This window comes from Mugil cephalus, chromosome 8, assembly GCF_022458985.1.
Source record: "Mugil cephalus isolate CIBA_MC_2020 chromosome 8, CIBA_Mcephalus_1.1, whole genome shotgun sequence".
Classification (NCBI taxonomy): Eukaryota; Metazoa; Chordata; class Actinopteri; order Mugiliformes; family Mugilidae; genus Mugil; species Mugil cephalus.
In genome coordinates, this window is record NC_061777.1 from 25,446,847 (window position 1) to 25,460,903 (window position 14,057).

The window sequence follows — 14,057 nt, forward strand, 5'->3', positions numbered from 1 at the left end:
AGTGTCGTTGTTGTTTTTAATATGTCATTTTAATTTGACTATTTTTGTACTGTCCTGCCCTGTCGCAGCAACACCTCATTTGTCCGCTGACTGATTGACGTAAGACTTATGAAGTCATTTATAACGTCTGATCTCTCGTTTTATCTTTATCGTATCATGTCCTTTAGTCGACATGAGTGACGTCGCGGAAAAGGAGGCGGGGACACAGTCAGGTAAAAAGTGCGCGCTGGAGGTTTTGCGCACAGGTGATCTTCAGTCTCGCAGCGTGTCTGTCGGGGCGAAGGAAAATGGGGAAGCTTCGGGAGTTCGAGATCGCGTTTGACAACAACAAGGACAAGTACAGTCCGGGGGAGTCCATCTCGGGGACCGTGAAGATCCAAGTGGCCCAGTCGCTGCAATGTAAAGGTGAGAATCTTTCGCCGTCTGTGCCTCCGTAATGGCTTACCTTGGTGGGAATACGTCGCTGTCGCAAAACAAGGAAGTGAGGAGATAAAATTCAGCTTTCTCACACTGGAATTTTACCTGGTAAACAAACCATTCTGTTTTAAAGTAACTCTCGACGGTGTGTGGTATTGTGTTTGTAACCAGTCATTTCCTTCAGCTCCACTACAGTATAATGCTGTGTTATTCCAAGGGAACGATCCAGTGGCTGGTTTTTAATCGGGCGTGATGAGAATCTGTTAGAGAACTTTAGCCAACACACAATGTGTTTATTTTATATATTTGAAACTTTTGGTTTTCTTCCCTCACTACCTGGATGGTGTAAGCTTTAGGATAACATTAACTAGAATTTGGGGGAAATGTTTGTAAACAGTCAAGATAAAAAGTATGAAAGAGGACCAGATTAGTACACATAATAAGATCTTCTTCCTCTTCTTCCTCTTCTTTTTCTTTCTTTCTTTCAATTGTTTTTATACATGGTAGGTTTCTTTCTTTAGTTTTGGGCAGGTCAGTACAACCGTTGACCTACATTTTTTGTGGCAGTGTAATAGAGCCACTCATTAAATATAAACACTTTAATAATCTACTTCTTTGCGCTAAAACAAAGGCAAATATTTGTCGTTATATATAGGTTAATGTGCTATTGTGTTAGTGGTCTGACCCCTTTGAGATCAAACTGGGATGTTTGTGGTCCATTAACATTAACTGAGTTTGACACCCCTGGTTTACATCATAAAATCTTATGCAGCAGTAGGAAAAAATTCTTGAGGCCCAGACCTTGGCGCCTCGACGCGGATGTTTCAGGGGTGTTTTGTTGTAACTGAGGTCACTTAAGTTCTGAAAATTCCCAAACTCCTTTTAAAAAGCCGAGAGAGAGAGATATTACGGGACAGATATTTTGTGACGTTTATCATCTTTAGCAGTTATCTGTATTTCTTAGAAAGGATTATTCCTCGATGCTGGCGTTTCTACCGAACAGCTAATAGATGATTTGACACACCTCGTGTTTGGTTGAGTAGGCTAATAATTTAATGGTCGTTTGTCAGAGCACTTCTTTACTTTCACACTTCAAAGCACCATTTGTCCTCTGTTTTATGTCATTGTAACGCGACGTCTCAGTTTTGGTTCACTGATCAAGACAAAATAAGTGGCCTGAAGGCAACGCATATTGATCTGGAATCCTATAAGGGGCATTTTTACTATTTACCATTAATATATTTTCCATAAATCAGTATTAAGGTTAAAGTGGTATATTTTTTCTAATGGCAAGAGAAACGTTTCAACACATAAAGAAATAAAACAGCTGACAATGAATAGTTTTATTTAGGTTATTGGCCCAAAATGTTAGATTTTAACAAGTCTATGCTTCAGTTCTATAAACTCCCACATTCATTTTGAATAGGTGAGAGGAGTTTACATGGCCACCTGATATTCTGTACATTGCTTTCTGTGACATTTAACACTTTTAGCAGTTGACTGTATTTCTTTGAAAGGATTACTTCTTGATGCTCATGCGGCCTGTTAATGTGCTTGTCAAAGGTCCTTGAGCAGGTGCTTGTTTCTGGTTTGATGCTCTTTGTGCACAAGAGGCTAAAAAGACATCGGAGACGTTTCAGACATGGCAGACAGCTTGTATCGGATAGCTGACAGGTGTTGACTACAGTTATAGCTTGAATAAACAGACTTTTGTGTGACACCTTGATTACATGTTAATTCCCAGTATTCCCATATGTAGTTATCCACTGCAATTGTATTTAAGTTCATTTTAATTAATTTCAAGTTGGTATGTTTTTGTGGCGTTTGGAATGGCACAAATGGGGCTAAAAAGAAGGCATCATGTTGTAACAGTTCTTCAACAGTTAAATTTGCAGTTTTGCTCAAAAAAACAATCGATTTTTAGAGGAATTTTTACCAGTCAGCTAATTTGTCTAATCTTGTGTGACTGAGTAGACTAATAATTCCATAGTTGCTCATTAGAACCTTTTTTGTGTCGACACTGTAATTGAAAATTACATTTTTTGGTCCATAGGTAGAAAAAACGTAAGTAATCTGAAGGCAACACATTTGGATCTGAGAGCTTGTAATGGTCTTTTTTTTTTGTCATTTGCTGATATTGTCTCAGCAAACAGTAGATCAGGATGACATCTATGATGTCAGTTTTGTTACATTTTTATCAATAACTCAACTGAAACTAAAGGAGATCAAACTGGTAAGGAAGAAAATGTGATTTGGAGAAACAAGCCCAGTCTGTCCAATGTCCACTTCAGAGCAAACAGTCCCTCACTTACGTGTATTTCTTTTGATATGGAAGGGCTCAAAGGCTTTATCGTGCCAAACGATAGTGATAAAGATCAAGTGGTAGGGAACACATTTGAATACAAACCAGTGTCAGGATAAAGGAACGCGTATACTTTACAAATTTTCAGTTTTATTGTCGCTGAAATCCCAGCAAGGAAGGGAATGGGCACTTGGACCTAAAGATCCATTTCTCATAGGCTTGTAATACTCGTTTGAAGAGTCTGTGTTATGAAACAACGCTTTCTCTCTATGTCTCCGCTGACTTGCCGACAGCAGCTCTTCCGTGTTTTGGGAGTGTCTTAATGCTCTCAGGGCCTCCAGTCTGTTTACATTCCTCTTCAGGTAAAGCTGGTCGGACTGTGAGTTTCACTCGAGTTCTCTTACTTGAAACAGTTTGAATCATTGGTGGAACAATAATCAGGAAGTCCCTGTGATGTGGCATGTGTCACAGGGCAAAGACTGACATTGCTTTGAAAACCCACGGCGGTTCAGTTGTGGCTGTTGACTTCTGATGTGAGGGATACAACTAGATTGCTGTTGCAATGCTTGCAAAAAATGTGGACCATACTGTTCTGTCATACAAAGCTAAAATGCAACAAATACAAACTATATTTTGAAAAATGTTTAGGGTGTCAACATAACCAAAAAGGACAACAAGGAAGAAGCCACTGCTCCAGAACCACCATAAAAGTCAAAGTATGCATTGCAGTGTCATAAAAAGACAAATATCTTCCTTTTATCTTCTGATCAAAAAACAACAACAACAAAAAAGATTTGTTTGGCCATGGTGGCCATTGTTAAACCTGGAGGAAGAGCACAGCTGAGGAACACCATGCCAGCCATGAAACATGGGGGTTGCAGCATCACGTTGTGGGAGTATTTAGCTACAAGGGGACTGGGGACCTCAGGAAATGGATTGTATCACGAGGGAGGAGATTCCCAAGACACCAGCCAGAGAGTTAAAGCTTGGTCTTCTCAAAGGACATTGACTCTTGCCAGTTGAAGATATTGAAGTCTTGTCAAGTACTTCCAAAGTGTCTGTGAAGTATCAAAAACGCACTCCAAACAAGCTCAAACAACATCAATTCATCTTGTAATTTTATAGAGTTAATTCAGGAGGTTTCATCCCAGTAGCTTCTTCAGTTCCAAAAGGTGGGGAGTTGTGGTTTGAATATGAACATCTGTGGGTCTTGTGCATGTTGGAAAACCACTCTCTAAACAGATGAGGTAGAGTGAGATATAACTGGTCACCAATTTAAAACACAGTATTAACATCTGTCCCAAGAAATGTTTCACCCCCACACCTTGAGATGGACTCTCTGGCCATTAATGGGTTGTTAGGGAACAATTCATTAGAGGTAAAACAGGATCAAATACAGTATCTGGTTATTAACAGACCCTAGTCATGCAAGTTTCTGATGTTCCTATTTAAGCCCTCACTCCCAATCAGAACTGGAGAAGATTAAAACATCTTCAAGAACCCCTATAAGTCCAGGTGCTCTTGCTTCAGTTTCTCTTTTGGAAATAATCCCAAAGCTGTGGCACAATGCTCTGAGGACATCAAGTTGAGGTATAGGAATGGTCAGTGACCAGTTTTCTACCATGTTCTCAACTCGGAGTGTTTGACCCAAGTTAAACAATTATTAAATATTTCACTCTACTGTTGTTCTGACATTTCACAGAAACCTTTAGCAGCACTTGTAGAATGTGGAACAACCCACTGACTTGTTTCAGCTTGTAGCCTTCATCGGGATGACAGGATGTCAGTTGTTTCTGGAGTCTTGACCTTTTTTATTTCTTTTCCTTCTCCACATACATTGGTATTAGATGAAGTCATGCCAGAAATAGAATGTCTTCTACATCTAAGTCATGTAAGACAGTTAGGGTTTATCAGGATTAAATGTCCAAACTTTGTACATATTGTATGCATTTGCCTTTTATTTTGTTATGTTTATAAATCAGAAGTCAATGAGAAATATCAGTATAATATTATTTAGCATCATTGGGTAAATGGGCGAGGGATTCAAGTATTTTATAGGGACTGCCTTTTTTGGAGAAATTTAAATAGTCTAACTTGCATTTCTCCCAGAACCACAAAGAAATGGGTTCCCCTTAAAAGTGAGATATGGTGTCCTGTCAAAAGGGAAATAAAGGTCAGTATGTCAGATGTGATGCACTAATATGATGAGCAGAGATTCCACACATCGCAAAAGTGTCCATCTTAAGCTGGAGACAAAAGGAATGGTCGCTGTGCTGATTCATACATTCAGTCGTAATTGTTCATGTAGTAATAATAATAATAATAATAATAATAATAATAATAATAATAAAGAACACTAGCTCACACAGTAAGTGATTACTTTCTGTCATCAGTAATACGTAGCAGACTTAACCATGTACACTGAAAAAAGAAAAAGCAGAAATGCATCACAGTCTTAAGAATTGCTCCTGTTTGATCATTTTGTGGTAATTGTGATACAATATGATACAACTTTATTGGAAATTTTGTTGTTGTAGACACAAGACACTTTAAATATACTAGATAAAAAATAGAATAAGAGAAAAAAACATAAGGGTAAAAACATATTTTCACTGTTAAATACTGATGTATCTAGGTGTAGCTGAAAATTAAAAAAAGAAGATATGAATAGCTGAACATCATCAGTGAATGTTTGGCAGTACTTTATTTAGTTACATGACTACATGACTGCTCTGTTTCACAATGCTAATGAGTGTGTCTTTGTTTGATTTTTTTTCCCCTTCCTCTTTCACTGTTCTTGGTTTAAACACACCCAGAGAGAAAACAGCAGTACTAACACGACTTAAAGACACTGTTTGCTTATGAAAAAATGTTTTGTTTGTGTGAGTAAAAAAAAAAAAAAAACTCTGATGTGCATGTTTACTGATCTACAGCCATCAAAGTGAACTGCAATGGCTTCTGTGGCGTCACCAGTAAAGTCAATGACACGGCATGGATCGTGGAGGAGCAGTACTTCAGCAGCACCATCTCTGTTGCAGATAAAGGTAGGCTGATGAGCAACTGAGCTACAGAGCTAATCAGCATGGCTCGGTATGCAAATGTCCAGTTATAGGTTATGAAGCACTTCCTTGTGAGTTTGTTTACAACAGAATGAACTAGCCATGTAATCTTGACCAATATTTTATTCATATTATATATTGGGACGATAAACTGGTGTGGGGAAAAGAAATCAAGTGTAACGACCACAGAACTGATGGTTCACATTTTCCGCTGGAAAAGGAAACAGCAGAGCTATTGTTACTGTTTCCACTGACGGATGTTATCTCTGCTTCCTGCGTCCCATACAGGAACCCTCAAACAGGGAGAGCACATGTTTGCCTTCAGGTTTCTCATACCAGGTAGGAGCGAGGAGTGATGGGATGCAAATTCTTTCCTGTGTATGTGTGTTGTCCTAGCAATTTCCCAGCCTGACAAACGTGCTCCGGCATGTTGATGTTTACTGAATCTCAGCAGCAAAGATTGAACTGCCATGGCTGGGGCTTATTTCACAGATTTTCAACTTCATTACACCAAAGCAGTTTAAAGGTTCAACTCAGTCAGTAGTGATTCAGCCATTAAGGAAATAAAAATTAAAAAAATAATAAATTGTAAATGGTCCTTACAAAAAATAATTTAACAATTTAACGTGTAAGAACAGAATGTCTCCCATTTCACTATAAAGTCCATTGACACCATAATAAGCCTGAATGTGAAACTTTGCACAGGATTGGTTTTACCTGCAACCATTGCCAATAGTTAGTAATAGTTGCAGAGGTTATCTTATGCAGCCGTGTCCGTAATTTGTAAATTAATAGTGATGCACATTCATGTGTTCCCCACATTGTCGGTCTTAAATTCTTTCCCGGGATCAATACAGTCTCTTATTTTTGATTATTTTATTATTACTATTATTAAAATGAACATGCAAGTAACTAAAACTGTCAAAAAGTGTTGTTCAGTATTTTAGTATATCCCGATCACAACAATGATTAAATTGGCTTTAAAGTGAAGCTTTTAAATAAGAGGATGGGGTTAGTTTTTGTATGCCAAAGATTCAACTGAAGATTTCCATCTGCCACCACCAACACCTAATGTCTGCAAAGTGATGTCGTCAGGTTGTTCCATTTACTCATCACAATGCATTGAAGAGCACTCCCTTATGACATCATCAAAAATGTATTTATAAATAATGACAGATTGTGTAATGATACTAAATAGAGACATGTTAAGAAGCCTTTGCTTTTGGTGCTGCCATGATTTGGCATAAAATACAAGTGCAAGGCATCACTCACTTCCTGTCTGCACATTGTTTCCATGGCTTGTTTTGATAGGCTCTGTGCAACACAGCCAACACTTTAGTTTATCCTCTAAACCACTTATCTGCTGGAGGTCATTTTCTCCCTCTTCACAGAAACTCCAAACCGGCTCGACTGGTCTTTCCATTGTTGAAACACATGGCTCGCCATAACAGATCAGCCAAGTTGTTGCCAGAAAAAGATTACTGAATAGTTAATCTGCTGTACTATGTTGATTTTGACTATGATCTTTTGAAAATGAGTGAGAAACAAAATTTTAGACAAGATTTTAAGACGGATAAAGGAGCCATTACCCTGTAATACCTGTTTTTAAGCTGTTAAGCTTAAGATGTTGTTAAGCTTCTATTGTTTAATCTAAATAATTTGACTTCTTTCCCACAGACACTGCTCCCACATCTTTTGAAGGCAAGTATGGAAGGATAATCTACAGAGTGAGGGCTTTCGTTGACACGCCCAAATTAGCTAAGAACTACAGCATCGAGAAACCTTTCTACCTCCTACGCCTTCTGAACCTGAACGAAGTGCCAGATATATGGGTGAGATGTGTTTCAGATGTTCTGACCTTTCATGTTGGACCAATACATCAGGCTGATTCTGGTCTTCACACTCGCATAGCGACATGATTTGAGTTCAAGACATATACTATCTTCTGTTTTACCTCTTCTGAACTTGATGTATTTCAAGAAGACTCCCTGAAGCAGCTCAAGTGCACATCCACCAACATTATTCCTTCTGTCTTGCCTGGGAACAGATGCAAACAGCTCAAAGTCTCTAAAAATGATGAACTGTTCCTATGCTAAACGTGCGTGTCGCTGTCTCTGCGCTTCCTCATTCAGGGAACCTGCTCAAATGCAGTGACGCAGCAGTTCACCTACATGCTGATGAAAACAGGTACAGTGGTCCTGAAGGCCCAAACTGACATGAAGGGCTACACACCAGGCCAGGTCATCCAGGTGATGGTTAACATCCAGAACCAGTCTGGGAAGACCACAGGCAACATGGCAGCCAGCCTGATGCAGGTTAGCGATTAGCATTCTTACCTTTGTTAGGACTTTTTTTTTTAACCACTTCGGGTTTATTGAGTTTTTAAGGTAATACAATTGCACATAGATTCTGCTCAAAATATGAAACACCTGAGTAGATGAGTAGTTGTCTTCCATATAATTGTGGTTATAGGCAACATGCCAGAATCCTTATACTTTTCTTTGATAAAATGTCCACTTTTGCCTTTCTCTTTTCTCTAACCAACCCTCCCTCAGACGTAGCACATGAGTCATTTTTCCATTGTTCATATTTCCTTTATGATATCCAGCCACTGGTTCTGAGTAGGAGACTAAAGCTTGTACCAGTTTCTTGTGATGATTTCCTAGATGCTGTATCTTAGCAAGTAGTGATCCTCCACTTACACCACGACTGCAGTGTGACCCAAGTACAAAATAACACATCTTTGGGATGTTATATCCAAGCACCTCAGTCAGAACTGAGTGTACGACCTCCCAAAATTGTTTACATTTTTCACAACTACAGAAAATATGTGTATGATTTATGGTACCACATTGTTTCCAACAGGGCTGAGGTGTTGATAATCTTTTACTTGGAATCTTAATGAAAAAATAGACCAAGTTTTTCCAATTAAACACCCTCCATTGTTGTGAGCCAGTGGAAGTTTACTGGAATACATGCATGATACACGTGTGTCATACCATTCTTGTGATACAATTTCCTCTTAATTTCCTCTTGTAATTTCCGCCTCCCTATTTTGATTATGCATAACGTCCAGTTGCCCTTGCATTCCATGAGACGTCCATAAGTCACCGGTGCAGTTACTATTAGGTTTATATACACTCAGCATCACATTTATCACTGAATTTATCATTTGTGTACTCTCCGTCTTCACTTTCTTGTTATAGTAATCTCTAAATTGAATGAATCTGAACAGATCACTGTTTTGTACGCCAAACTTATCTTTTAATGTTGGGGAAATTCTGCAATTCCCTGTTGTCTATTACTGTATCTATTGCTTTAATACATTTTATTGTCCACTGCTTGAATGTGACGCCATCAACTCCTGGCTTGAACTGAGTGTCAAAAGCTATCCATCTGAGTACTCTCTGGTCTTTCCATATTTGAACTGCTTAACAAATTTAAGCCAGAGTTCAAGTGTGCCAGCAGTTATGGAATCTATTTTATCTTAGATACATGAGTGAATCCCATTTTGTTAGGGACTTTTAAAATCATATTCACTATCAACATTGTAGTTAAGATAAATGTCGCCTGTCAGTTTCCATCATTGTGGCCAGAACACACTGTGTGTTCACACTAGTGATCTAATTTTAAATGGGTCTCAAATGTGCATGTGTGTCCATGCCTGTACTTTAAGGTGGTCACTTGTGATTGGATCACTCAGGATATAACAATAACAGTGCACTGCATAAGCCTAAGAAATGTCAGACCCTTATATTTTTGAATAATTTCTACGTTGTTTCTTTATGGTTTAATAATTTCTGTGGTAAGTTAGAATGTGGTCTAATCTGACCAAATATGTAAGTAAAGGACACAGTGTTTATTACATTGACTCTGAGGGCTCCAATTCTGCAGTCACCCCACACCAGGCACATTTTCTGACTCTCCTTCCATGTGTGTTTTCAGAAAGTGATCTATGAGACGAAGAAGCCCACCTATGACATGAGGATGGTAGCGGAGGTGGAGGGAGGAGTGGTGAAGGCCGGCAAGGAGGTAGATTGGAAGGAGCAGCTCATCGTTCCTCCTCTCCCTCAGTCCTGCCTCACTGGCTGCGAGCTAATAAAGATTGAATATTATGTGAAAGTAAGATATAACACTCATATTCTCTTTGCTCACTAAAGTATTTTTGCATGTCTGAATAAGTTCAAGGCTGCAGCTCTTATACTTTTCCTATTTATAAGTGTAAAAAAATAACCTGTCACTTATGAAGATAGTACAGTTGTTCTAAAAACAGTAAGTGTGTATTGGTAAATTTGAATATGCGCTTGAGCCTTTTGGCATAGTCACATCAGCAGGATAAATCCAGAGTCATGGTCATGACGGCGTGTGCTTTTTTGATAACCCTGTGGAGACATTTACAGTGTTGAAGCAGCAGAACAGACGGCACTTTTTAACTGCTTATTTCATGTTGGAGATGCTCTGTATCTTCTACTTTATCTATGAAGAAGCCTCATATTTGTTATGGTTGTAGTGTGAGATGTTTTTTTTTTCTTGGGTTTTGTCTTCCACTAAAGTGAAGGTGCATTACAAAAGCACTTCTTAATACCTAGTGTTTACAAGAATCATGACCATGGCAAGAAACTCCAGTGTTTATATGCATGGAACAACCACAACACTACAACCACTGATAAGTGAAGTGGATGACATAGCCCCTGTTCAGACCTTGTAATAACATCCATCCTTAGTACCTCTGTTCACTCCAGGCATCAACATGCATCTCCACAATCGCTCTTCAGATCAGATTTTAGTTTTGCGCTCTGCCTGAAAATGAGTGTGGAACAGTATTTTAACAGCAGACCTCTTTAATGGATCACTAATGCTATTTCAGAACCATGAACAACACTGTTTTTTGTGTGTGCGTCACGACTTGGACACATAGGTTATTTTTTATTGAACTTCCACATGTGGTCAGATCTCTCAAGGTTCACACCTGAATGGTGGCAGTAGTGACAATAATCATAAGGTTTTCTGAATTATGTGTGGCGTTAACGTCTATAAAGTGCTGAAAGAGAAGAAATAAAAGCATCATTATATCAGTAATTTGAATAATAGACATCATTAATAGATGTAAGATGAAGATCTAGATCTTTAGTTGTGAGTATACATTCTGTGTTCCTTCAGCCAATTTAACCAACCTCCCCTTGTCCTCTCATTATTCAGGTCAGTCTGAAGTCTCCTGATGTTATGCTCACATTACCCATCCAGATTGGGAACGTCTCACTGGACAAAAAACGTCAGCCTAAAAAAGTAACTCCTCCTCCCACTGAGAATAAACCAGCCTCCACCTCTGTACCAGACACCACCCAGCCTGATGCGGCTCCTCCTGCGGCATCTGCATCCACACCTACACAACCGCCTCGCCCCGCACCAAAACCTGCTCCCCGTCCAGCCCCTCGCTCCAGGGGGTCCTCCCACAGTACCCCCAGTGCTCCTCCGATTGACTACGACATTGGCGCAGAGGGCGGGACGCCGATGGGTGCAGACATCCCCAACAAGCGGCAGTCCCAGCTTGTGTCGCCCAACGCTTTCAGCTATGCGCCAGGTCTGTTTTTCCCCGGGAACCAGCAGCACAACACACCTTCAACTGCACCCAGCGCACCTGTGTCCACAGGAGGCACGTCACTTTACCCCTCACTGAATGGTGCCAACAACATGCCAACACCACACATTTTTCCACCGGACTACGGCACATCATCTTATCCCCACGGTTGGTACTCTTTCCTCAGTATACTATAGGACTATGTGTAATGTCAGAAATCCCTGTGTCTTAGTCCATCACTGCAGTTCCATTATTCAGTGACAGAGCTGGGTATCAGTACTGATTTCTGGTCTTTCTGGAGTTCAGTTTGACAACTAAAACTAATGTCATTGGCTCCAGAGATATTTGCGCAATATTTTACCATCATGACATTGCATCTTTTAAATCAAAATCAATTTCAGCAATCCAGTTCCCTCCAGGAGCTGCTGTCGACTACTGAAAAAGGTATTCCTGAAGCCAGAAATTTCAAGACTGGTAAAACACTTTCTAGTTCCTTGAATGCATCAAGCTTCTTTATTAAAAGCTGCCTAGTTAAATTGAAGTAACATTCAACATAATACATTTTAACCATTAGCAAAATACACATTTAAAAACAAAAGTAAAGTCTTTAATACAGTGTAAGATTTTGGTATGCTATTATGAGATCTAGTGGTGTCAGCCAGGAGATCACCAACTTTAGACGTCGTAAAGCTTGGTGACACTGGCCTATCCGGCTCTGTGAGATGATGCAAGAAATAAGCCTAATTATGCTCATATGGCCATGATCATCTGATGCTATTGTTGCGTCAACATGTGGAAAGTGTGAGATGTAACATGAGGTTTGACTGCTAACTGCTCTGATGTGTCTGTCCCTTACAGAGGCTCCTCCTTCTTACGATGAGAGCTGCAACATATGAGGTGGATGAAGAAGCAGAGTCCAGGATGATCAATTCTTTGAGGTCAAATCAAACGTTGGAGTGGAGAGAAACTGATGCTCAAGGACATGGACAAAATCATAGCAAGACACTTTTCTACATGTAAGGAAATCAGGTTTTGATTGTAAACAACAGTGAACTGAACTCAAACTCTTGCTGCCCAGTGAACAAGTACCTTCACCAGTCACACAGGAGAGGAGGTATTCACAGCTGGAGTCCAGCTTTACCCAAACCAACAGTCTTTTGAAATTGAAGTTTGCTATGCGTTTAGCACTTTTAATATTGAAGAGGAAGGATAGAAAATCCTAATGTTTTTTTTGTTTTTAAGAAGTCAAAACACATCAAGGTTTTAGTTCGGGCTTATTGAGGAATCCTTTAGGTGATGTCTGTGTTGTCAAGTTTGACAGTTTTATGTTTTAAGTATGTAAACAACCGTGTCATCTAGCATTTAGTCTGGTGTCTCGACAGATACCCCTTGGGATTGTTTAATGCAAACAGATGAGGTCATCCTTTACGAGAATGTTTTTCTTTATTTTATTTTATTTTATTTTTTATTTTATTTTTATTTTTTTTAAAAAAAGAAATGCCATGTTGATTTATTTGTCTTTGATCAGTTTTCAGTTTCATGTTGATTATGATGATCAATCCAGATATTACCATTGCAAGTTATCGACATGTGGTTTTGGCATGGTGTATATTCCAGTATAACCTCTTGAGATTCCCTATTGCTTCAGTTTCCTGTGTTGCCATTTAGTGACTGTAGACATCTTATAGTAATGGTGTATATATTTTTTTTTCTACACCCACTGAAAATGTTTTCAGTACAAAGGAAAATGCAGCACCACTGTGATTTGAGGTTTTATTTGATGTAGTTCACACCATCTGCCTTAATCGTAAATTTTGTAAACAAGTTTTCTCATTTCTTGATCATGTTAGAAGCAGAGGCAACGTTCTATTTTATATATTTATTATTTTAAGTCTCTTCCAACTGCTGTCTGCATTCAAATAAATGCTTAAAATTGTTTAAGCCACAATTTCATATTTGTTTTATATAAGGCAAATTTTGCTTTTTGGTGTTTTTAAAAAGGTATCAAGCAGTATTTTACCTCTTGCTGGCGTATGATCTTGCCTGTGTGAGGCTCTCTATCTAAAAAAAATTGATTTGAGGATTTTATGAACTGAGATCTAAACTTGAATCAGATAATATGTTTTAAAACCCAGCCCAATTCAATGACATTATGATATATGTTATATATATATCATGTATAAGTACAGTGGTCATCATTAATCACAAACACTGGCAAACCATTTCCCTTCAGGTGCTGCTGCTGACTACTTAAAAAGGTACTCCTCACATCAGAACTTAATTAGAAACATTTTAGTTCATTGAGTGCATCAGGCTTCAGAAACAACTATTCCATACATTTCCCATACCTTTGTTTATTGTCACTCTCATCCACTCTCATTTTCTATGACCGCTTGGGCTAACACAGAGAAATAAACAACCATTCACACTCACAACTACGGCCAATTTAGAATCACCAGTTATCCTAATGAGCATGTGTTTGGGTGGTGGGAGTAACCCGGAAAGAACCCACGCAGATACAGGGAGAACATGCAAACTTCACATAGAAAGGCCCCAGTCAGCCTGGATTCACACCCAGAACCTTCTCACTGTGAGGCATCATTTCAAAAGTTGCTTAAATTAAAAACAAAAAGTCAAGTTTTATCTTAAGTTAATTTATGTGAATGTGACTTTCTTTACTTAGTAGGGAAAGATTTCATTA

General features: G+C 38.9%; 1 protein-coding gene across 4 annotated transcripts; it reads left to right on the plus strand.

Annotated features, from left to right (window-relative positions):
* The first annotated feature begins 223 nt into the window (after positions 1–223).
* arrdc1a (arrestin domain containing 1a) lies at positions 224–13,292 on the plus strand. Of its 4 annotated transcripts, none has more exons than XM_047592826.1 (9): positions 225–405; positions 5,653–5,763; positions 6,067–6,117; positions 7,456–7,610; positions 7,911–8,093; positions 9,724–9,900; positions 10,978–11,524; positions 11,758–11,830; positions 12,215–13,292. In XM_047592826.1, exons 1-8 carry the CDS (start codon positions 288–290, stop codon positions 11,793–11,795), a joined length of 1,380 nt encoding a protein of 459 aa, XP_047448782.1. In that variant the 5' UTR covers positions 225–287; the 3' UTR covers positions 11,796–11,830; positions 12,215–13,292. The 4 variants fall into 4 exon arrangements, with proteins under 4 accessions (XP_047448783.1, XP_047448782.1, XP_047448781.1 ...); XM_047592825.1 differs by having other exon boundaries at positions 11,758–11,800; XM_047592824.1 differs by lacking the exon at positions 11,758–11,830.
* The last annotated feature ends 765 nt before the right edge of the window (positions 13,293–14,057 follow it).